This window comes from Syngnathus floridae, chromosome 1 (assembly GCF_059516105.1).
Source record: "Syngnathus floridae isolate MCC-2025c chromosome 1, RoL_Sflo_1.0, whole genome shotgun sequence".
Taxonomy (NCBI): domain Eukaryota; kingdom Metazoa; phylum Chordata; class Actinopteri; order Syngnathiformes; family Syngnathidae; genus Syngnathus; species Syngnathus floridae.
The window spans coordinates 914,060-935,608 of NC_142413.1; the positions used below are offsets into that span (position 1 = coordinate 914,060).

The window sequence follows — 21,549 nt, forward strand, 5'->3', positions numbered from 1 at the left end:
GTTTGTGGTTTCAACTGTGACCGCGTTTTTTGCTCCCTTCATTTCAGACGCACAAAATGGGGCCATAGACGGGTTTTTGGGGGTTATTTGTGTTTATATTTATCATGTAATATTGTCAAGTCATGCTGTTTTAACAAATATAGCCCCCCCATTTTTGGAAGAGAAACTTTGAAGTTGCGATCCAAGTCGTTCCCGGGGTGGCTCCGCCGACCGCCTTCTGTAAACCTGCCCGGAGTTGCTGTCCCACGACTTGTTGACTGACGCACGTGAAGCCGTCCAACGGAAGGGAAGGCCGACCCGACGTCATGAAGCTCTGCGCTCTGCTCGCCGCCTTTGGCAGCCTGCTCGCCTTCGTTGGCGGTAAGACCATTTCTTCTTCCAAAGTCCTCTCGTGTGAGAGTGCTGTTATTATGATCGTATTTATTGTAAGGATGCGGTGAGGTTTCTGAGATATCTCCACGTACGCCAGGCACCGGTCGCGACTACAACGCACACCGCCGCTGCCTGCGGATGGAGACCAAGATCACCCCACCGGAGAACTTGCGGCGCATCAAAATGGTCCCCGAGGGGCCGCATTGCCCGCAGAAGGAGATGATGTGAGTGACTGGACTCGAGCTTCATTCGGCAGCAGCAGAAAATTGGAGTTCCGCAAGGGACTAATCTGAGGTTCCTTGACATTTACAACTCTCGTTGTTTCTATAAGTCAAAGGGTTGTAGTCATATGTTCGATATTATCACACGGATGGACATTTGGTACCACCGCTGAAAAATGCCACTGAGTGCTTTGACGCCATCCATCTTTCGGTTCAGAGCCACCCTGGTGAGTGGTGAGCGGCTCTGTCTGGACCTTCAGTCGTGGTGGGTGAAGAAGCTGGTCCTCTTTATCCTCAAGAAGGAGTTCCGTCGGCGGCCCGCCGCACATTTCCGGATTCTGGCACGAGGACTGCCTTCTTCCTGTAAACATGCTGTAAACGCTACTCATCGAAGGTTCGGTTTATTTAGCCCAAATTTCGCCACGTTTATACGAGTCACAATTCTGACAACCCAATGTTCCGATCAGTTTTTTTGTTGTTGTTGTTTGTTTTGTTTTGTTTTTATTAAGGAGCAGTTATTCACAAATAATAACAAAAACAACAACATTTACTGTACTGAAAGTGAAAAGCACGTTTGCGCACTTGTTTGTCGTGGTCTTACTTGTCTTGTCTTATCCTTTGCTGGTCACGATGCGACTGCAAAACCCTTCCCCGCAGGGAAGCACTTGTCCAGAGCGTGCGTCCAGCTACCCGTGTCGCACACGGCCAGCAGAATGTCAAAGACTTGATTGATGGCCAAAATCTTGGAGTGGAAGTTCTTGCGGTTGGCTATCTTTTGCATGTGTTCGTCTATCGGGAGCCGGGCCACGCGGACGCCCAGCTCTGCGGCCCTGGACAGGCTCAGCGTCTGCAGATAAGTTCGACCAAAACAAATGAAATAACGGGAATCAAATAATTGTTCGCTGACCAACAAAAAAGCAAAAGTCAAAACAAAGTCAAACCACACCTTTTGGATGCTTTCATCCACGAGCCCGCCGAGGACGTACACCGTGTTGCGGTCCACTCGCTCCAAAGCTGAAAGGACACGTGCTAGTCTGAGTGTGGGGGGTCCCGTGCTTCACCGGGCGACTTGACAAACCTTCTTGCGCGTCGGGCGAGAGGTAGACGACCCTGCCTGGAGGGAAAATGTCCAGACAGCTTTGCTCTGTTCTTTCCATCTGTGGCCCAAAAGGAAAATGGCAATTGTCAAATTGAAGTCGGCAATTTTAGGGGATTCCTTGAAATTAAAATTGACAAGAATGTCAACTTGAACTTGACTTCACAAGACTTGACTCACCATGTAGTTGAGGAAGCCGGCGTTCATGCGCACGCACTCCGCCAGGAGACGACTGTTCTCGCGAAAGCTGGTTAAGAACAAATGGAAGGGTTTGCTCGCTCTTTTGTTGGATCCATACAGCCGCCGTATTTGGGCCGCCAGCCGACTCGTCTCCTACGGCACAAGACACCCGATGACGTCAAATGAAAAAGTCTCCGACATGCAGCGCTCGAGAGACTCGTGTGCACCTTGTCAGACATGCGGTGGGTCATGCCGAGGTCAACGCACACCTTGACGCCACTGGAGCGAGCCTCGGCCAAACGCTCCTTGGTGACGGCCTTCATGACCCGCTTGGTGAGCGGCGGGTGCTCCACGTCTTCTTCGTTTCATACGCGCAAATAGTTAAGAGAGGAGGAAAGGTGGAGTTTGCTTTCCCGTAATCCTTACCTGTTTGCCGATTGAGCTTCCTCCTCAGTTTCTCCTCCTTTCTTTTGCTCTTCCTGGCAGCCAGCTTCCTCTCCCAGTGCCGCTGCTTCCTCAACACGTTCTTCTGAAAACACACACAAGCTTCTTTTGAACAAAAGCAGAGGGCAGCTAGCACTGCCATTGTTGTCATTCGGTTGCCATATTGGGGAATGGAACAACTTGAAACTTACTGATAAGGGGGCCTGCTCTCTCTCGGCTGTGCCCCGTAGCACATCCTCTACCTTATCCTCCTCCAGCACGTCGATGCAAAGCAGCTCCATCGTCTCGAGAATTCCATTTGTCTGCTCTTCATTCAACTCTGACGCAATCGCAGTCATTTTAGCACACTCGACCGATAATAAATCATCGATAATTAATAAGCATAAATATTAGTGCTGCTGCATATCAATTGTAACTGCTGACAAAAATGAATAAAAAAGGAAAACAAGTCAAAGAACAGGACCAAGAAACCAAAACAATTCTCGAACTTGGTTGTCGCTTGTGTATGACGTCACGCACACGCTGGCTGCCAATCCGCTCACAGATCACCAGACAAGTGGTGGTGTGGGTACTTTTTAAAAAGAGATTTAATTCCATGCGTAAGCATATTTACAAATTTCACATTGTACGTACACAGAATAGTTTGATCATTTACCGGATTAAAAAAAAAAAAAAAGACACGCTGAAACTATGTCCACAAATTCTGATGACTAATGTTCCTAGCCGGAAACTAAAACCGTTGCACAGGAAGCGAGCGAGTGAAATTTGTGTCAACAATAAGCAGGAATTTCAGACCAATTTCAAGAATTAAATTAGGCATTTCCGATATACTCAATCACGAAGAGAATAATAAGGACATTTCAGGACAGTTTGCGATGACATAACGCATTTCGGGCTCAATTGTGACGTCACAAAGGCGACAGCGCTGCGTTCCGCGCGAGACTGGATCGTTTAAAAGAAGTCAAAGTTCCTGAGTTTTTCCTCCTTAAATAGTGACTTACTTCAGAAACGTGTGCTGCTCAGTACCGTGGACGCCACATCTGAGGGAAGGGAGCTCTTCCGACATGGCGGGTGGCCTTTTGTTTTGATGACTGTCGCGGGGACAATATGTCATCGAGCAAGTAAGAAGCCAAAAAAAAACCAACAACAACAACAACGAAGATGCATTTAAAAATGGATATATAATGACGCATAGACAAGAAAGGAAATCAAGCAGTGATGTGCAGTGATTTCTTTTTTTTTTTTAAGGCGTGAGACAAAAGTTCATCCTCTGAGGGATTGCCTATACTGTGCTGCTATTTGGTACAATGAATATATTTTTGGCACTTCTATGCTATGGCACAGCGATTAAAATTGTGGAACTTCAATGATTCGTAGTGATTTTCATGTTTTATGTCTGTTCAGAAGCATTGAGTCGTTGGGCTGATGTTGTTTATCCATGTTCTAACGTCTTAGAACTTGTGTGCTTCCAGTGACCCGCACCCCGAACGGCCGGACAACGTCCAGAAAAATGGCGAGCTCTTCTATTTGGCGCTGAGCCAAGAAGAAGAGGAGGCTGCGGCCGACCAAAGTTTGCGGGCTCGGATCTCGGAAAGAAGACGTGACTCCGGGAATCGAGGAGACACGAGGGAGGGCTGGATGCCATCAGCGTCCGTCTCAAAGACGAAGCTCAAGACCGTGTGCGTCTACCTCGACCCGAAACGCGTCGGTGACTCGGGTGCTCTCCCTCTGCTGGAGGCTTTGCTGGGGGTGGTGCGTCGTCCAGGTAAGCGGAATGGCGCCGCGATCGGACGGGAGGAAAGACTGACGGTGGACGGTCTGATTCCCGGCGGCCCGGCCAGCAAGTGCGGTCACGTCCTAATTGGTGAGAGGAAAATGTGAAAGTAACTTGTCATCGAATCGACTTACTTTTAAAATCACAATCAATGAGGTCATTACTTTTCACCTCGAGTAATCAGTGAGCCTAACTAGGTGACGTCTGGGAAGTTAGTACCGTCGATGGTTGTCACGGCAACCCATATAGGGCCTTTAGTCTCATTTCATCAAACTGCTCTGCCCTTTAGGCGATGTCCTCGTTGCCGTGGGCAACGTGGAGGTGAACGCTGAAAACATCGAGCAAGTTCTGGCGGGCATTGCGGAACCATCTCAGGTGTGGGACAAACAAAAGCAAAACTTGGAGTCATTTTGACATTTGTAAATCTTAAAACGGAGGGTGATGATTTTTTTTGTTTGTTTGTTTTCTACGGTTTTGATTCTGAAAACTGTTTTCATTGTGTTTGTTGAAAAGTATCTCCTCCTCCTTCAGGTGAGGCTGACCTTGGCGACACCCTGGAGTAGGAGTGGCGCTGCCGCACCTTCCGCGCCCATCAGCCCGCCGACGCGTCCGCTGCTCGGGGATGACGCGTCCGAAACGCAGACGTTTGCCGCGCACATCCCGCACGCGCTCATGTACCTCTCGCTCAAAATGGACACCAAGTCCCCGCAGGACGAGGTCCATCTCAAAGTCCGTCAGAAGCCGTATCTCGTGCCGTCGTTAAAAAGACGGACGTGTCCGTTCTGCTGCGCGCAGGAGGAGATCTTGTACCAGTACCCGGCGTCGGAGGCGGCCGCCCGGCTCAAGGGCGCCAGAGGGATCTTCTTGACTCTGTGCGACATGCTGGACAGCGTCACGGGAGCTCACGTGGTCAGGTACGCTCGGCTGGCTTTATAGGAGTCACACCTCAAAGCATTCTGTCATTTTGTGACCAGAAACAGACATTTCAAAAGCGATTCTGGGAGCCGGGGTTAAGTCGCTAGGACTGAAGTAATATGTTCTGATGTCTCGGAACTGCTCTTTTTGCTCGACTGCTCCTTTAGTTCCACGCTGCTGCTGGACAAGCATCTGGTGCACGTGGGCTACTGGAAAGAAGGCCACGCCCTGCTGGTGCTTGGACTTCCTGCTGAGAGGTATAGGGCTGCTGCATGCGGTCGGGTTGTGGCAGATTTTTTGATTTATTTCTAGTGTTAGTAAAAAAAAAAAAAAAAAGATCACAATGTTGAGGCTCAAAAAATCAAATTGCTTTTATATTGCAAACAGTTTCCTGTCTGATGCTCGAAGCGCAAACAACTGTCAAATTTCCTTTCAGGGTTCCTTTGCTGAGCCTGCAATCCCTGGTGGGCGATGTCGTGCGGACGTTACGATTCACGCATGGATCCTTGGAAAGGTTGGTCGCACGCACGCGCAAAACCACAAGCGCTCGACGTTGCGTTTGACGGGTGCCTCTCCCGTAGGGCCTTCGGCAGGACGGAGGGCACGGCGCAGCTGGACCACTTCTTCCGTTTGTTCTTCCTGCGGCTCCTACGAGCGTCACATTCTCCCCCGGCGCCGCCCGCTGACAACTCCGAGAACATCTTCCTGGACGGGCTGCCGGCCGTGCGCTGGCTCACGCTGCCCGTACGAGTCAAAGTGAGAGACTACATCGCTTTTCAGCGCTGAAAGGATTTGAGAAGACATTAAAAGCGTCAGAGATTTAAAAAAACAAAAACAAATGTAAGGGAGAGAAAGCCAACGCAATGGTTGACAGTCTCGCTTTTTTTTTTTTTTTTAAACAAACTCACACTCGAAATAGATATACATTATAAAATGAACCTACATATCACTTTTTGCAGGCAGGCGTAAAAAGCAGCTCTAAAAAATGTTTCACACTCGTTGATCTTCAGCAAAAACTGAGCTGAGTTGAAACGCTTTGTAGTTTCAATTCTGTCCAATCGACACAGTGTCGCCATCTAGTGGCCAAAAATTGCTCAATCGCAAAACTACAAATCCAACAGCTGCAGTAAAAGGGGCTTCACTGTAAAACATCAAACAAATGAATGCTGTTGAATGTTCTCCTTAAAAATGTAATCAATTCAATTCTCCTCAAAAACGTAATCAATACTTTTCAACGTGTGGTATCTTTGCAGACAAACGTGGACTCTGTGCTCAGTGACTTTGAGGCCTCTGATTTTGGAGAAATGGTGAGCCGGCATGCAATTTCCACTTGTGGCGCGGCGCTCCAATTGTCTTCAGTTTTTTTCTCCCCCCCTCGCCCGTCAGTCGGACGACTCCTTTGGCCTGAGGCGTCTCTACGGGATCCTGGGCTCTTGTCTCTTCTACAAGGTGAGTCCAAGCGTTGGGGCGTGCAGCTCTTTCCTTCAAAGTGGCCAAAAAGGTTTTGGGGCTTGCGCTCAACAGTCGTACCTGATCGCCGGTCATCTCCCGAAAGAGGACCTGCTGGACGTGTGTCTGTACATGCGCCACTACCGCCTGCTGTCCGCCGAGTGGCGGCGGACGGGCCAAGTGCTCATCTGGCGCGAGGTCTTTCTTCAGGGTCCCCTTCCACGACGACACTTCCTTCTCATCGTGGGCTCGGTGAGTAGCAAAGTCAAGAGGGACCTTCAGTATCGAGGAATAGTAGTAAGTGAGTACTGTATAAGTATCATGAAATGTCTTCTTTTTCTTTTTCCCCAATCAATATCATACGTGAGCGTTTTCAAATTTGCAGGTGAACATTTGGGGATTTTTCTTTTGTTCTGCTAAATGTGTGCATGTCAGGGGTGCTGGCTGCAGTGCGTGCTGCTGGAGGCCAGAGGCCGCGCGAGGCATTCCGATGCATCTCCGGGCCCCGATTGCGTTTACGTAAATCAGGTGCGGCGCTCGCGGCCACGTGACAGTTTGTGGGTCTGCGGCGGGTCGCTAACCACGCCGCATGTTCAGGCCAAGGCCACGCTGCTACGATTGGCGATTCTGGAGGAAGCTGTCGAAGACCGCCTGAGCGCCCCCGCTGCTCCGCGCCTGTTCTGTGCAGACTGGTTCCTCCAAGCTGGCCCGCCGTCCCAGGCCCATCTAGACGGCCTGTTTGGGGAGAAGACCCAAGATTGGCGGGGTGAGGGACACACGGACACCGGGGCAAGTTCTCCAGCGATTCCATGATTCGTCACAAACGAAGCACCCTGCCATGAGGATCATTGCTTGTTGCATTTTTCCTCCATCAGGCCCAGTGGACAAAGCGCTCCAACCCGTTCTACCTGAGCACACTCATGAAGACTCTGAGTAGGAGGGATGCGGACGAGATGCCCAGCGCCAGCAGGTTCGCGCGTCCCCACATTTTCCGGCTAAGGTTCCCACGCCGAGCTGAACCTTCCCGTCCGATGGTGCGCGCGGCAGGCTGAGCGTCGGTGCCGAGAACATCTTGTTCCACTACTTGCTCATGGAAACGGTCCAGGGGATCTTCATCGCGCCCACGCTAACGGACGAGGCTCAGCTCGGCGGATCCGTTCACCCGTTGCTCGTTGGCAACTTTTACCGCTGCTGCCTGTCCATTCGGGCCGTGTTCAAAGAAAGCATGTCGCTGCAAGTAAGCATGATTTTTTTTTTTTTTTTTTTTGTTCCACCCACTTGAACTTTAGTGTGTAAAATTGACACTTCAAAAAAGAGAAGAAAATATTGAAATTTTTATACCTCAGAATGTTCTAACAAACCATAACCAACACATTTTTTTAAACGTTAATGTTCAACCAAAGCGTAAGATTTTGTCGAACAAAACGCAGAACAAGATAGAATTATTGTACGCTGCATATTGAAACAAATGTTTAGCCATACCACAAAATTTGATCCATCTAGCAGCATGAATTCCACACAATTAAAAATCCTCCAAAAACTGGACATGAACACACAGGGCAGCAGCAACTTAGTCATGACATTTTTGTGTGGTGGCCTTTGCCCCTTTAGAGACAGCCGGCGGCTGGTGGCGTGGGCCCGGTCAAAGAGCACGGAGTCTTGTTCCAGTTTGTACCTAAAAATTGGACAGAACAGACGAAAGCCGCACCCACCCTGACGTACTGGGTCATCGGGTAGGTCCAGCCCGGCCCGGTCCGGAAGGCGACGTTCCTCCGTGTGGACGTTGGAGCTTACGTTTGGATCTCGCTTTCTTTCCACCTTTCAGGCGATTGTTGCTGGAGCCCGTTCCTCAAGAGTTCTATGTGTGCTTTCACGACTCTGTACCAGAGGTTCCTGTGGAGATGGCCTTCAGACTCTCCTTTGGTTTGGCCACTTGATGCAGCGACTTAGTGTGAGATTGGTTTTGACGGTTGTTTTTTTTTTTTTTTTTTTTACAAAATACTTTTAGATTAGATTTTTTTTTTTTTTTACATATGTGGAGTATCTGACTATTGCGAGAATAACGATTAAAAAAGCATTGTGTAATTATCAAATGAATGTGTGACCTTCCTTTTTCTGTAGCAAAATTCTTTCAAAACTAACTGAAGCTTAATTGAAAAAATGAGGAACATTTTCACTGATTACGGTTTTAAGTTTCATAAACGCACGATGAAGCACTTTTTTTTTTTTTTAAAGGTAATAGTTTGTGAATCAGATTTTTTTTGGGAGTGATTTAATGAGTTTTTGTGATCTATAATAACCTTGGTTCCTTTGAAGAAAGCACTCTGGGTGTGAAAAAGGAAATCCAGCCAAGGAAAGGAGCAGTGAAGATTTCGCAAGCTATACATTACATGAATTATCTTCACGGTCGACTTCAACTGGGGCCGACTACCAGCTTGCAGCAAGCGGGTCTTCTTTCCTCAAAGTGATGTTATTCGGTTGTCCATGAGTGAGAAGAAGACCTGTCAACAAACTGCCTGCATGTTCCTTTTGTAGCACTGCAGGCTGCACAGAGGGACGCCCGTTTTGGAGCAGCTGTATTTCTTCGGGTTGGAGCAGCCACTCACCCCGCAGCTCACGGGGGGGACCAGAGGCGGCGGAGGGTGCGGCGCAGGGGCGAGGACGCCGGCGGGGAAGGAGATGGTCGCGCCTCGGGACGAGTCACTGTAGCGGACGATGGGACACTGGCTAAGCTTGGACTTCTTCTCTCGCGTGCTTTTGATCTTGGCCTTGCTGGTCTTGGTGAGTCTCTCGATGGTCTGGTTCTTGTTCTCCTCCGCTTTCTTGGCCGCCTGCAAGCGCCGCTTGCGAGCGCGCTCTTCCCGCTTCTGCATCATCTCGACGGTCATCTCCTTCTCTTTGTAGCCCATGGGCAGCTCCAGGAGGGGCTGTATCTGCTGCTTGTGGAGTAGTGCTTTCTGAAAAGCGCAAGGTGTCTGTGAGCAAAAAAAAAAACAAACGTGTACACCCCCCCCAAACTCCTCCTTCCTCCTCACCTGTCGAGCCGTGAGCAGGGACTCGTCAACCTCCTTCTTGAGCTCGCCGTTGTCGTCAAGCTCACCTTTCTCCAGAGCGTCGAGCCACCTCTCCTCCTCGTCCACGGGCACTCCCAACATGGAGTCAGAGTCCATGTCAGGCAGAGGCGACGTGGCCATGTTGCTGTCTTCATCTGAGACAGGCGAGACAGTCTGAACAGGCACATGGACTTTTTTGGAGCCAGGTGCTCAAGCCACCAAATGGTGAATTAAAATGTTCCATTAACGAGTATATGAAGCGGGAAAGGAGCTCCAGGCAAAAAGGCTGTTGGCAGAACACGACATCGTATCTTTTACTTGTTCTCACCCAGCCAGGCCCGATACTGCTCCAGAGGCACAGAAGGCTCGTCATCTTCCTCCTCATCGTCGTCGTCGTCATCGTTGTCATCGTCGTCGTCCACAATCATCAATGGTGAGGGAGGACAAGCCACACCAGGGTGCACGGTGAAAGTAGGAACACTGGAAGGGTCAAAAGAGCAATTAACGCGGATGCGCAACTGAATGTAACGAACGGGTGGCCGTCTCACCTCTTTGTCCCTAGCGTCTGTCCTCCCAGCTTGATCTTGAGTCGCAGTTGCGGGGGCGGGCGAGGGATGACGACGGGCTCTGGAATCTCAGAGAGGCCTTGGTGCTTCCTCTTGTGCCTCTTGTGTTTTTTATGCTTGTGTTTGTGCATGCCATGCAGCCCCACGTTACCTTCGCCTGCACAGAAACATGAATAGGTCAGTTTGATCCAGCACCTAGCCATTTTTGGGAGCCTTGCAGGGTCAAAAGATGTTACGTAGACATTAGATTCTCATCAAGGGAGTAGGCACTCACAGGGAAACCTGGAATGAACCACGTCTTTTCTTTTCCCCATTGAAGTTACTGCAGCGGCTCTACTTCATGGCAGCAAACGCATGAAAAAGTAAGTCCACAAAGGTTTGACTTCCGCTGCAAAATAACGACGAGTGTTATGTTAGTCAACATTAAAGTGGGATTTAGCGGCTACAACGCGTTCAATGCGCGTGAGTTTAACCTTGAAGAGAACAAAATAGAGGCAGAAGTTAAAAATATTGGGGTAGAAGCTAACGCTAACAACACGCAATTAAACATCAACTTCCGGCCATTTCTTGCTGTCTTGTTGACGCTCTCTGCCCTCTACTGGCAGAGGGCTGTATAGGAGCGCCTGATTTTGGAATTCGTAAGCCACGCAGAGTTCTCGTCTCGTCTCGTCCTGTCCTGTCCTGTCCTGTCCTGTCTTTCCGAGCGTGACTGGGCGTGTGTGTTTTATTTATTCACTATTCATTTCGTTGTCCTTTACGAAATTAACTAATTCTTCACTCGACCGAGCTAGTGTTACGCAAGGTCACTGACGTCATAACGAAGCGTCAATATTGACTTACGGTGCTGAACTCAGCTTGTCATCTGTCTGTTTTCTTACAGGAGGAGTTGAGAAGTTCTGGAGGTTTCAAAAAAGGCCGATCTAATTATTAGGAACACGTGAACGGAGATCCCGGGTGGTTGCTGAGGAAGTCTTCCGACGGGAAACATGAATTATGCTCGTTTCCTCACAGCTGTCAGTGCAGCAAGGAAACCGTCGCCCATCAGAATGCTGAGTGAGTGTGCCCTGCAAAAAAATAAAACACGCAATGTGTTTGCAGTGTTCACTTTCAAATAATAAAATATCATATACAATTTTAAATACCCCCCCCCCCCCCATGGTAAATATGACACAATACCGACAAAAAGTATGCAGATGCCCAATCTTGTATTTGTTTTTGAACCCCCGCTCTCACGTGCGTCTGAAGCCGAGCTGCAGCAGCGCTCGCCCCCGTCGCTGATTTCGCTGGCCGCAGGTGCGCCCAACCCCAACACGTTCCCCTTTGAGTCGGCCACCATCAAGGTCAAGAACGGCCCAGACGTCTCCTTCGACCAGGTGTCCATGAAAAGGGCTCTTCAGTACTCTGCCTCCAGCGGGTACGTGAACTGCAACCTTTTTTTTGGAATGTCGCTTTTAAGCCTGTCTGACATTTCATGGAAACGCGTACCCTCGACGCAGAATCCCCGAGCTGCTGACGTGGATGAAGAACCTGCAGAAGAGTCTCCACGACCCGCCGACGGCGTCCTACAGTCCCGAGCGGGGACAGATGGACTTGTGTGTCACCACAGGGAGCCAGGAGGGACTCTGCAAGGTAGCGCCCCCTCTTTTTCTTGCTTCCCGGCACCGTTTCATCTTCCACGTCATGCGGCAGGTGTTCGAGATGCTGGTCGATCCAGGAGACGACGTCCTGCTGGACTCGCCCACCTACCCCGGAACACTGGCGGCGGTAAGCCGGCGTCTCCCGCCGCAAGGGCCTTTTATGTTTTTGCTGAAAGCTCTTCCATCCTCCACCGCGTGTCTTTCAACCCAGCTCCAGCCGTTGGGTTGCAACATCATCAACGTGCCCAGCGATCAGCACGGCATGATACCGGCGGCCCTCAAGGAGGTCTTGTCCCACTGGGACCCGTCGGACGCTCGCAGGCCCAAGCTGCTCTACACCATCCCCAACGGGGGGAACCCCACGGGGGCATCCATGACGGAGCAGAGGAAGAGGGAAGTCTACGAGGTGCCTTTTCCATCCGTTCACAAAACTCTGACCGATGGCAAAGAATCTTTTCTGAACAGTGAGCACGTGTCAAAATGATGAATTTCTCATCTTAGCATGAGCACGCATATCCTAAGGCATAGGTGTCAAAGTCGAGGCCCGGTGGGGGCTAGATTTGGCCCGCCGGCCTCATCATTTAAAAAAAAAAAAAAAAAGAGAGATATTGCTATCAATTTTTATTACCATGCACCTTTTTAAACGATTTATAACTGTTGAGATGCAAATAACCTCTCGACAACGGTGCTCACTGGATGATTTTGTCCTCACGCGCAGCTGGCGAGGTTGTACGACATGCTGATCATCGAGGACGACCCGTACTACTTCCTGCAGTTTGACAAGCCCTGGGCGCCGACCTTCCTCTCCATGGACGTGGACGGCCGCGTCATCAGAACCGACTCCTTTTCCAAGATTCTGTCTTCGGGGTACGCCGCATCATAATCCGTTGTCCGCCGCCGCTGCCGTGCTCACGTTTGTCTTCATTAGAGGTTTTTTTTTACCCGTCTCAGCTTGAGGATGGGCTTTGTAACGGGTCCCAAGCCGCTGGTCGAGCGGGTGGTGCTGCACATCCAGGCCTCCACCATGCACACCAGCACCTTCACGCAGGTGAGCCCTATTTGCCACCACTCTCTCGCGTCGTTTCACAAAATTGAAATCACAATTAAATTTCAAATAATTGCCCAGCTCTGCTAATCATTGTGAAGGTTCGAGACGCCTGCGGGAAGATGTGAATATGACTGAAAGCATTTGGAATGTTGCCACGGTTTGATCCTGAGTCCACCTCCGTCTCTTCCTTCTCAGCTCATGGTGTCGCAACTGTTGCACAGCTGGGGACAAGATGGCTTCCTTCAGCACATAGACGGGTACGTTGTCGCCGCAGCGTTTGGAAAAAACAGATATTGGAAGCCAGCATTTTTTTCTTCGTCTTGTGACAGGGTGAGTGAGTTCTACAGAAAACAGCGCGACGCCATGATTAGCTCCGCTCACAAGTGGCTCACAGGTACGCTCCGCATGCATAAAGAAACAAGACTGAACCCATCTGAAGGATTCCTGAGACTTTTGGAAGAAGAACCATTTCTAAAGCTTGTTTGCTTCCGTGTGCAATTTGTGTCGTTGAACATGCTCAGGTTTGGCCAAATGGCACAGTCCCTCGGCCGGGATGTTTCTGTGGATGGAGCTGATGGGCGTCAGTGACACCAGGCAGCTTATCATGGAGAAGGCCTTGGAGAAAGAGGTCTGTTCACCATGATGAAGCACGCCATTTTGCTTTGCAACAAGAAGACTGCTTGACCGTGTCGCGCGTGTACATGTCCTGCTTTTGAAAAGGTGCTGCTGGTCCCAGGCGGCGTGTTCATGATCGACAGCGACGAGCCATGTTCTCATGTCAGGGCGGCGTATTCGCTATCCACGCCGGAACAGATTGACCTGGTATGCACATGATGCAAAAACACACACACACACAACCACACACACACACAACCACACAACCACACACACACACACACACACGCACGCTACACAAAACACAGAATTGTTTTTCATTTGTCTTCCAACAGGCCTTTGGTCGTCTCGCCGCACTCATCAAAGAGGCCTCCTCGTGATTTGGGATGAACTGTCCGCAAAAATAATTTAATTGCCAATTTTTTCCCCTCAATCTTGCAATTGTCCGCCCCCCGCAAGCTCTTCTTTTTGTGTCGTTTTTTTTTCTTTTTAACATACACAAGCAATATTTTTTTTCTGTATGATACAATCTCAGATTGACATAAAGTCCAGGGAAACAGATGGCGGGCGCACTGCAGTCGTAGTTCAATTTGGTACGTGCGGAGTCTGCTGCTATCAACTCGCTCCTTGCTTTGCTCCTCCTGCCTCGCTTCCATTCGCGCATGCGCACTCTGCATCCATACGTCACAGCCGCCCGTCGCACAAAAGCTGTCAACCTGTGGGTCGGAGTCAGAGACGAAAGAGAGTTGGAAAGTGCCCTCGAAGGCAGAAGGCCATGTAAAAGCAAAGCACAGCTATCAACTGAAAGTGGGCCCTTTGAACTTTGGGACAGAAAACGCTTAAGATTTGATTGCGACTCGTTGATAAGGAGCAACTGGTGCAGCCAGCACTGGAGCGCCCCTCTGTGGCCAAGCAGTTCGAGGCATGAAGAAAGCGGCTCGCTTGACAGGTCCCGACTCGAGCGAGCATCGTAGCCCCATCTTGGCCCAGCTGACAAGCCCTGTTGTGAGTACAAAAAAAAAAAAAACCGAAGTTACCCTAGAACAGGCGAAATTGCCTCGCCACGTTACCTCGGCGCTTCCGACCGATACGCGAAGGTCGTCGACTTGTGGGCAGCTGCCAGCATTTCCGTTGTGTTCAACGCGAGACCACTGCGACATTATTTGGGAGGAGACGTGTAAAAAAAAAAACATGTTTTTTTTAAACAAACAAAGGTGAAATGTCTGTCGTTTTGTCGTCGCCACATCGGGTCAGAAGCAGCCGATATGTTGTATTTCCGTCCGCTTTATTTGCGCTCGCGCTTGCTCCGGAGGGTCCCGTGACAAAGAAACACCAGATCCAGATCATAGCCGTATCCCACATCCGTTTGAACGCCGCACTCTCAATAAAGATGTAGCAATGTATATTAAATCAAAGTGTAATTTATCCCCTTGCGCATAAGCGCCGCTATCTGCGATTATGTGTTTCGTAATATTACAATGTAGTCAGTGGTCGGCCCGTTCGTTGGTTTTTGCAACGAGGCCAGGAAGAAAACGGCGCCGCTTTTTTTCCCCACCCTCTGTCGCCTTGTCGTTTTCAGCCAGCCGAAATGTTTGGCCGCAAAAGGAAAAACCGGTAACGGTGGTCGCAATTAAGTAACGAAGTCACATTTTTTCCAATTTTGCTTCTCGCATTTGAAAACTTCGTGTGTGTACTTCCTTCTGTAATTTGTATCAGACGTCTCACCTTTTGTTGTTGTTGGTGGGATGAGTTTACAACCTCTAGGCAAACAACTCATTAGTTGTTCCAAGTAACAACTAATGCTGCATCGAAACGTTTATAAGACATACTAGACTTGTGGAGAAAATCTACTTTGTCGCACACGAGCTTTTGGGGGTCATTGTGAATGGATTACCGTATTGGCCCGAATATGAGATGACCCCGATTATAAGACGACCCCCTTTTTTTCCAAGACTCAAGTTTGAAAAAAGCCTTTGTCAAGACCCCGAATGTAAGACGAAGCCCCCTTTTTCGGTTTTATTTCAACGAATCGTCTTATATTCGGGCCAATACGGCAGTTATATTTGCTAAGGCCGTAGAGAGCACGGAAGCTCAAAAAGTGGTCCCGCTCGACCTGAGCAGTCTGCGGCTCGTGATGGGCTGACACCAAATTGAATGCGATAACTTAACGTGCGTTCCGAATACCTGTGCGTTCAAGTGGCTTTAAGCACGACAATTGAATTGAATTTGTGAGGAGCTATGTCGAACTGTTAGTGTGGGCTCATTTTTAACATCTTGTTTTCAGTGAGATGTTTCCCGCTGCTCAACCCAGATAGCCAATCAGCGAGCGTGGCGCCGCCGGACGGAGGAATGACCTTGTGACACGCTGACAGTCTCAAGCCCACAAAAAGATGTTGCGGGCCGCTGGACTGAACCTTGTGCTTGTTGTGTGCCTTGTGGCTTTCCACACTGCCGCCCCGTCGGGAGACGGAAGCGGCACGGACGTGACGGAGGGCGCAGATGGGTCCGTCCCGGCCGCGCTGGCCGCCACGAGCCAGCTGATCGCCCGCGAGGGAAGCTGCGTGCTGATCGACTGCAACGTCACCGGCGAGCCCTTCCCCAGCATCAAGTGGTTCAACTCGCACGGCGACCTCATCCACGCCGACGCTGGTGGCGGTAAGATGCGCTCGATAGAACGGGCTGGTTCCAAGAACTTTTGACTAATTGTTGAGAGCGGAAGAAATGTAAATGATGGCCGATGGTGTCGCGCGGTCGATCGATCGATCGCATGTCCTACACAGTTGCGACTGAGCCAAATGAAAGCGCGACTCATCAGTTGGTGCTTCCTTTTTGACGTGAAATTCATTCTCTCTTCAATAAAACCGGAAGAACTACTCTCGGAGCAAGTACGGTCAAGCGCTTCTTCATGTTTTGCTGGGTTTGCTGTACCGCCGGCGTTCAGGTGGCAAGTGGTGGCTGTTGGAGAATGGCGTCCTCAACATCAGCGCCATTGAATTCGCCGACCGCGGCAAGTACACGTGCGTGGCGTCCAACGCGCACGGCGCCTCCAACTGCACGGTGACGCTGCGCGTGGTCTTAGCCACAGGCGACATGGGCGTCTACTACATGGTGGTGTGCCTGGTGACCTTCACCATCATCATGGTGCTCAACGTCACGCGCCTGTGCATGATGAGCAGCCACCTCAAGAAGACGGAGAAAGCCATCAACGAGTTCTTCCGCACCGAGGGCGCGGAGAAGCTGCAGAAGGCCTTTGAGATCGCCAAGCGCATCCCCATCATCACATCCACCAAGACGGTGGAGCTGGCCAAGGTGACGCAGTTCAAGACCATGGAGCTGGCGCGCTACATCGAGGAGCTGGCGCGCAGCATCCCGCTGCCGCCGCTCATCATGAACTGCCGCACTTTCATGGAGGAGATCCTGGAGGTGGTGGGCGTGGAAGAGATGAGGCACACGTTCCTCAGGCAGGGGCCCGAGGGCCGGCGCCCCACCGACGGCGGCGGCCCCATAGACGCGCTCGGTCTTATGCGCGAGCGGCAGCGACAGCGGGGCCGGCAGCTGGAGCGCAGCCCGTCGCCCGCCGCAGACTCGCGTAACTCCACGGTCCGGGAGCAGCCGCAGCAGCGCATCGCCATCCAGGTGTCGGTGCACCCGCCGTTGGAACCGCCGCCCGCCGCGCCCCTCCAAGAGCACCCCCAAGGGAGCCCCGGCGAGTGTCCCGCCGGGCCGCCGCCGCCGCCCTGCCGGGTTTTCTACGAGAGTCACGTGTGAGCGACGAGATGACTCGGCGAGCTGTTCTGGCAACTGAGCGACGATGGCGTGCCGGCATTTCATTTTGCGTCTCGCTTGAATGTCAACAAATCTTTTGCTGCAAGCGACTGCCATCATGTCGCCTCGTTTTCATGCCGTCATTCCTTCCTTCCATTTTCACTGAGCAGGTTTGGATTTGGTCCATTTTTGTCCTGAAATTGTAGTAAAGCAAAACTAACAAAAAACAATTTCATGAAATGAAAACGCATAATAAAAGAAAACCTTAGCAAAAGACCTTTTGCTTTAATGTCATGTATGAACGCTTGAGCTGAGGTTGAGAGTTACAGGCAGGCCAATAGAATAGGCTTTTAGGAACCATAGTTTGTTTGACGTGATCTTAGTTCCTGTTTTTATTGCACTCAACAAATTTCAACAACTATAAGTAAAGCACAACCTTTTCAAAGAAGAAAATCAAAAGCAGCAAGCTTCATGGAAAGTGAAAAGTGCCACACCTGCCCTCACCCCCACTTTCTGATTGGCTGTTTGCTCTGTGACGTCACTCGGACACTTCATTAGGTACACCGCCATTTTCAGCTGTTCCTAATAACAGGCCACTCACTTCATGAGGGAAAAAGCTTAAATGAACGTGATGAGTGCCGCAACCGCCCTCACCCCCACTTTCTGATTGGCTCTTGGATCTGTAACGTCACTCGGACACTCCATTAGGTACATGGCCATTTTCAGCTTCGTTCCCGAAGATTCACGAGTGAGTGACAGACAGCTTTGCTGTTATGCCAGTCGTCACACGTTATGCCGACATTGATGTTTTAATTGTGTATTTGTTGGATTGTAGTTGATGGTGTTATTATACCGAATGATTTTGTGTCTGTATAAAAGGTTGAAAATAAAAATCACCAACTCATATGACAACGTGAAACACATATACATACATATTGTCATATAAAGCAGTTAACCAAATGGCTCATTTTTATGTTTCAATTGGCGAATATAAAAACAAGGAATCAAACACCAGACAAGTTTTAACATTACTGCTTATTAAAATAATAATAATAAAAGTACATTTCAAACAGCAATCTAATGTGAAATTGCAGTAGATAGATTGGACGACAATATTTAGGCGTATAGATGCATACACGTTACTTAAAAACTACGATAAGTGTTTTAAAATAAAGATGACCCAAAGAGAAGCATAATTTCAAAGTCAAAGTCAGCTTTATTGTCAATTTCTCCACATGCCAAAGACACACAAAGAAACCGAAATTTCGTTCCCCCCTATCCCACGGTGACAAGACATGGCTCACAACAGACAAACAGTAAACAAGTATAACAAAAGCGTGCTGAATAAATAATGAATAAATAACACAACAATAAATAAATAATTAAGAGGAGCACAAAAAGAAAAAAACAAAAAAGAGCAAGTGCGCGTACAGCAGACATTCCCGAAAATAGCGCAACAGTGCCGCACGCTACGCAGAAGGGGGTAGCGAGTTCAGGGCCCTAACAGCCTGGAGAATTTCCCCGTTTTTGCATAAGCAAAGTAAGTTTTGCGCATTCCTTCATCCAATAAAATTAGCCGTGTGTGTGTGTGCGTGTGTGTGTGTGTGTGTGTGTGTGTGTGTGTGTGTGTGTGTGCGCGTGTGTCTGTGTGAATGAGTGAGTGATAAAAAAGAACCGCACAGGTAGTGAACAGCAGGAGCGCAAAGGACCTCTATATATATATATATATATATATATATATATATATATATATATATATATATATATATATATATATATATATATATATATATATATATATATATATATATATATATATATATATATATATATATAAAGATGGCTTTGTGTGTGTGTGCTGTGAATTTTCTATGTTAAGCGGCTTTGAGTGTTTAGAAAAGCGCTATATAAAACCGATCTATTACATATATAAAAAAAAAAAAAAAAACTTTTCCTCACCCCCCGTGGGTGGTCTCTTTTTCCCTTCAAGCTCGGGTCCTCTACCAGAGGCCTGGGAGCTTGAGGGTTCTACGCAGTATCTTTGCTGTTCCTAGTACTGCACTTTTCTGGACTGAGATGTCAGATGTTTTTCCTGGGATCTGTTTCAGCCACTCCTCCAGTTTGGGGGTTACTGCCCCTAGTGCTCCAATGACCACAGGTACCACTGAAGTCTTAACTCTCCAGGTCTTCTCCAGCTCTTCTCTGAGCCCTTGATATTTCTCAAGTTTCTCATGTTCCTTTTTCCTAATGTTACCATCATTTGGGATGGCTATGTCAACCACAACGGCTTTCCTCTGCTCTTTGTCCACCACCACAATGTCCGGTTGGTTCGCCATTACCATTCTGTCTGTCTGGATCTGGAAGTCCCAGAGGATCTTGGCTTGGTCATTCTCTACCACCTTTGGAGGTGTTTCCCACTTGGATCTTGGGACTTCCAGTCCATACTCTGCACAGATGTTCCTGTACACTATTCCAGCTACTTGGTTATGGCGCTCCATGTATGCTTTACCTGCCAGCATCTTACACCCTGCAGTTATGTGCTGGATTGTCTCAGGACCTTCTTTGCACAATCTACACCTGGGGTCTTGTCTGGTGTGGTAGATTTGGGCCTCTATTGCTCTGGTGCTCAAGGCCTGTTCTTGTGCAGCCAGGATCAGTGCCTCTGTGCTGTCCTTCAGACCAGCTCTTTCTAGCCATTGGTAGGATTTCTGGATATCAGCTACTTCAGCTATGTTTCGGTGGTACATCCCATGTAGGGGCTTGTCCTCCCATGATGGTCCCTCCAGCACCTCATCTTCCTTTGATGCCCATTGTCTGAGACATTCACTGAGCACGTGATCCGTTGGGGCCTTATCCCTGATGTACTTATGGATCTTGGATGTTTCATCTTGGATAGTGGCTCTCACGCTCGCTAGTCCTCGGCCTCCTTCTTTACGGCTAGTGTACAGTCTCAGGGTGCTGGACTTGGGATGGAACCCTCCATGCATGGTTAGGAGCTTCCGTGTCTTGATATCTGTGGTCTGTATATCTTCCTTTGGCCACCGTATGATTCCTGCAGGGTATCTGATTACTGGTAGGGCGTAGCTGTTAATGGCTAGGGACTTGTTCTTGCCATTGAGCTGACTTCTTAGGACTTGCCTTACTCGATGGAGGTATTTGGCTGTGGCTGCTTTCCTTGTTTCCTCGTCAAGGTTGCCATTTGCCTGTGGAATTCCAAGGTATTTGTAGCTGTCCTCAATGTCTGCTATTGTTCCTTCTGGGAGTGAGACCCCCTCTGTGTGGATTACCTTTCCTCTTTTAGTCACCATGCGGCCACATTTCTCAAGTCCGAATGACATTCCGATGTCAGAGCTGTAGATCCTGGTAGTGTGGATCAGGGAGTCAATGTCCCGCTCGTTCTTAGCGTACAGCTTTATGTCATCCATGTAGAGGAGGTGGCTGACGGTGGCCCCATTCCTGAGTTGGTATCCATAGCCCGTCTTGTTGATTATTTGGCTGAGGGGGTTCAGTCCTATACAGAACAGCATTGGGGACAGAGCGTCTCCTTGGTATATACCACATTTGATGGTCACGTGTGCAAGTGCCTTGCCATTAGCTTCAAGTGTGGTTTTCCACTGTTTCATCGAGTTGGCGATGAAGGTTCTCAGAGTCCCATTGATGTTGTACAGCCTCAAGCATTCAGTGATCCAAGTATGTGGCATTGAGTCATATGCTTTCTTGTAATCAATCCAGGCAGTGCTCAGGTTGGTACGTCTGGTACTGCAGTCTTGGGTGACTGTTCTATCCACCAGGAGTTGATGTTTTGCTCCTCTGGTATTTTTACCAATCCCTTTCTGAGCAGTGCTCATGTATTGATCCATGTGCCCGCTGATCTTATCTGATATTATGCCCGACATCAGCTTCCATGTTGTGGAGAGGCAGGTGATTGGCCGGTAGTTGGATGGGACTGTACCCTTTGAAGGATCCTTCTGGATCAGGATCGTACGCCCTTGGGTTAGCCATTCAGGGTGAGTCCCATCCCTTAGCAGCTGGTTCATTTGTGCTGCCAGGCGCTCATGGAGAGTTGTAAGTTTCTTGAGCCAGTAGCTGTGGATCATGTCAGGGCCTGGTGCTGTCCAGTTTTTCATTCCTGAGACTCTTCTCTGGATGTCTGCCACTGTGATGGTTACTGGGTTCTGTTCAGGGAGCTTGCTGTGGTCCTTTCTCAGAGCCACCAGCCACTGTGCATCCTTCTTATGTGATGCCTCCCGCTCCCATATATCCTTCCAGTACTGTTCAGTTTCCAGTCTTGGTGGGTCTGCTCTGCTATTATTCCCCTGCCACTGAGCGTACACTTTCGCTGGTTGTGTTGTGAACAACCTGTTTATTCGTCTGGCTTCATTCTCTCTTGTGTACCTCTTTAGGCGGCTGGCCA

At 49.3% G+C, this 21,549-nt stretch overlaps 5 protein-coding genes across 12 annotated transcripts; 3 read left to right on the forward strand and 2 right to left on the reverse strand.

The window, feature by feature from the left end:
• Positions 1-105: 105 nt before the first annotated feature.
• On the reverse strand, positions 106-3,475 carry trmt10b (tRNA methyltransferase 10B). Of its 4 annotated transcripts, none has more exons than XM_088378809.1 (8): positions 2,505-3,138; positions 2,296-2,398; positions 2,097-2,227; positions 1,870-2,022; positions 1,672-1,750; positions 1,540-1,607; positions 1,195-1,440; positions 106-954 (listed from the first exon to the last, which is right to left on the reverse strand). In XM_088378809.1, exons 1-7 carry the CDS (start codon positions 2,649-2,651, stop codon positions 1,219-1,221), a joined length of 903 nt encoding a protein of 300 aa, XP_088234935.1. In that variant the 5' UTR covers positions 2,652-3,138; the 3' UTR covers positions 106-954; positions 1,195-1,218. The 4 variants fall into 4 exon arrangements, with proteins under 4 accessions (XP_088234935.1, XP_088236398.1, XP_088235733.1 ...); XM_088380272.1 differs by lacking the exon at positions 106-954 and adding an exon at positions 3,315-3,475 and having other exon boundaries at positions 979-1,440; positions 2,505-2,632; XM_088379607.1 differs by lacking the exon at positions 106-954 and having other exon boundaries at positions 979-1,440; positions 2,097-2,224; positions 2,505-3,137.
• On the forward strand, positions 3,033-8,450 carry intu (inturned planar cell polarity protein). Of its 3 annotated transcripts, none has more exons than XM_088393707.1 (17): positions 3,033-3,434; positions 3,786-4,177; positions 4,377-4,462; positions 4,619-4,804; positions 4,883-5,001; positions 5,170-5,259; positions 5,439-5,516; positions 5,584-5,758; positions 6,256-6,309; positions 6,389-6,451; positions 6,527-6,703; positions 6,887-6,979; positions 7,049-7,240; positions 7,327-7,421; positions 7,499-7,688; positions 8,063-8,184; positions 8,277-8,450. In XM_088393707.1, exons 1-17 carry the CDS (start codon positions 3,421-3,423, stop codon positions 8,386-8,388), a joined length of 2,238 nt encoding a protein of 745 aa, XP_088249833.1. In that variant the 5' UTR covers positions 3,033-3,420; the 3' UTR covers positions 8,389-8,450. The 3 variants fall into 3 exon arrangements, with proteins under 3 accessions (XP_088249833.1, XP_088212413.1, XP_088220017.1); XM_088356287.1 differs by having other exon boundaries at positions 3,786-4,078; XM_088363891.1 differs by lacking the exon at positions 3,033-3,434 and adding an exon at positions 3,484-3,615.
• ino80b (INO80 complex subunit B) lies at positions 5,349-11,065 on the reverse strand. 2 transcript variants are annotated; one of them, XM_088376856.1, is made up of 8 exons: positions 10,911-11,065; positions 10,345-10,458; positions 10,053-10,227; positions 9,833-9,984; positions 9,487-9,659; positions 6,231-9,408; positions 5,946-6,143; positions 5,349-5,784 (listed from the first exon to the last, which is right to left on the reverse strand). In XM_088376856.1, the coding sequence occupies exons 2-6, from the start codon at positions 10,382-10,384 to the stop codon at positions 8,956-8,958; spliced, it is 993 nt and encodes a 330-aa protein (XP_088232982.1). In that variant the 5' UTR covers positions 10,385-10,458; positions 10,911-11,065; the 3' UTR covers positions 5,349-5,784; positions 5,946-6,143; positions 6,231-8,955. The 2 variants fall into 2 exon arrangements, with proteins under 2 accessions (XP_088232982.1, XP_088232166.1); XM_088376040.1 differs by lacking the exons at positions 5,946-6,143; positions 10,911-11,065 and having other exon boundaries at positions 7,934-9,408; positions 10,345-10,661.
• aadat (aminoadipate aminotransferase) lies at positions 10,148-13,931 on the forward strand. Its single transcript, XM_088373039.1, has 13 exons — positions 10,148-10,432; positions 10,951-11,123; positions 11,316-11,484; positions 11,567-11,699; positions 11,760-11,834; positions 11,919-12,113; positions 12,426-12,574; positions 12,659-12,755; positions 12,951-13,012; positions 13,085-13,149; positions 13,277-13,383; positions 13,476-13,577; positions 13,706-13,931. The coding sequence occupies exons 2-13, from the start codon at positions 11,057-11,059 to the stop codon at positions 13,748-13,750; spliced, it is 1,266 nt and encodes a 421-aa protein (XP_088229165.1). The 5' UTR covers positions 10,148-10,432; positions 10,951-11,056; the 3' UTR covers positions 13,751-13,931.
• Positions 13,932-14,090: 159 nt separating this feature from the next.
• On the forward strand, positions 14,091-17,411 carry mfap3l (microfibril associated protein 3 like). Of its 2 annotated transcripts, none has more exons than XM_088374274.1 (3): positions 14,091-14,375; positions 15,655-16,025; positions 16,312-17,411. In XM_088374274.1, exons 2-3 carry the CDS (start codon positions 15,761-15,763, stop codon positions 17,136-17,138), a joined length of 1,092 nt encoding a protein of 363 aa, XP_088230400.1. In that variant the 5' UTR covers positions 14,091-14,375; positions 15,655-15,760; the 3' UTR covers positions 17,139-17,411. The 2 variants fall into 2 exon arrangements, with proteins under 2 accessions (XP_088230400.1, XP_088231038.1); XM_088374912.1 differs by lacking the exon at positions 14,091-14,375 and adding an exon at positions 14,427-14,584.
• The last annotated feature ends 4,138 nt before the right edge of the window (positions 17,412-21,549 follow it).

What these genes read in the sequence shown, in the direction of transcription:
- mfap3l (XM_088374274.1), top strand. Translation starts at nt 15,761, where the DNA reads ATGTTGCGGGCCGCTGGACTGAACCTTGTGCTTGTTGTGTGCCTTGTG. An exon ending in CCACGCCGACGCTGGTGGCG is followed by an intron (nt 16,026 to 16,311) that starts GTAAGATGCGCT and finishes GCCGGCGTTCAG; the next exon opens with GTGGCAAGTGGTGGCTGTTG.
- aadat (XM_088373039.1), top strand. Translation starts at nt 11,057, where the DNA reads ATGAATTATGCTCGTTTCCTCACAGCTGTCAGTGCAGCAAGGAAACCG. An exon ending in GCCAGGAGGGACTCTGCAAG is followed by an intron (nt 11,700 to 11,759) that starts GTAGCGCCCCCT and finishes GTCATGCGGCAG; the next exon opens with GTGTTCGAGATGCTGGTCGA. An exon ending in ACACCAGCACCTTCACGCAG is followed by an intron (nt 12,756 to 12,950) that starts GTGAGCCCTATT and finishes CTTCCTTCTCAG; the next exon opens with CTCATGGTGTCGCAACTGTT.
- ino80b (XM_088376856.1), bottom strand. Translation starts at nt 10,384, where the DNA reads ATGGGGAAAAGAAAAGACGTGGTTCATTCCAGGTTTCCCT. An exon ending in GGTTCATTCCAGGTTTCCCT is followed by an intron (nt 10,228 to 10,344) that starts GTGAGTGCCTAC and finishes GTTTCTGTGCAG; the next exon opens with GCGAAGGTAACGTGGGGCTG. An exon ending in CCCTGCTCACGGCTCGACAG is followed by an intron (nt 9,409 to 9,486) that starts GTGAGGAGGAAG and finishes TGCGCTTTTCAG; the next exon opens with AAAGCACTACTCCACAAGCA.
- trmt10b (XM_088378809.1), bottom strand. Translation starts at nt 2,651, where the DNA reads ATGACTGCGATTGCGTCAGAGTTGAATGAAGAGCAGACAAATGGAATT. An exon ending in GAAGCTCAATCGGCAAACAG is followed by an intron (nt 2,228 to 2,295) that starts GTAAGGATTACG and finishes TATGAAACGAAG; the next exon opens with AAGACGTGGAGCACCCGCCG. An exon ending in TGGATGAAAGCATCCAAAAG is followed by an intron (nt 1,441 to 1,539) that starts GTGTGGTTTGAC and finishes ACTTATCTGCAG; the next exon opens with ACGCTGAGCCTGTCCAGGGC.
- intu (XM_088393707.1), top strand. An exon ending in GCATTGCGGAACCATCTCAG is followed by an intron (nt 4,463 to 4,618) that starts GTGTGGGACAAA and finishes CTCCTCCTTCAG; the next exon opens with GTGAGGCTGACCTTGGCGAC. An exon ending in ACGCATGGATCCTTGGAAAG is followed by an intron (nt 5,517 to 5,583) that starts GTTGGTCGCACG and finishes CCTCTCCCGTAG; the next exon opens with GGCCTTCGGCAGGACGGAGG.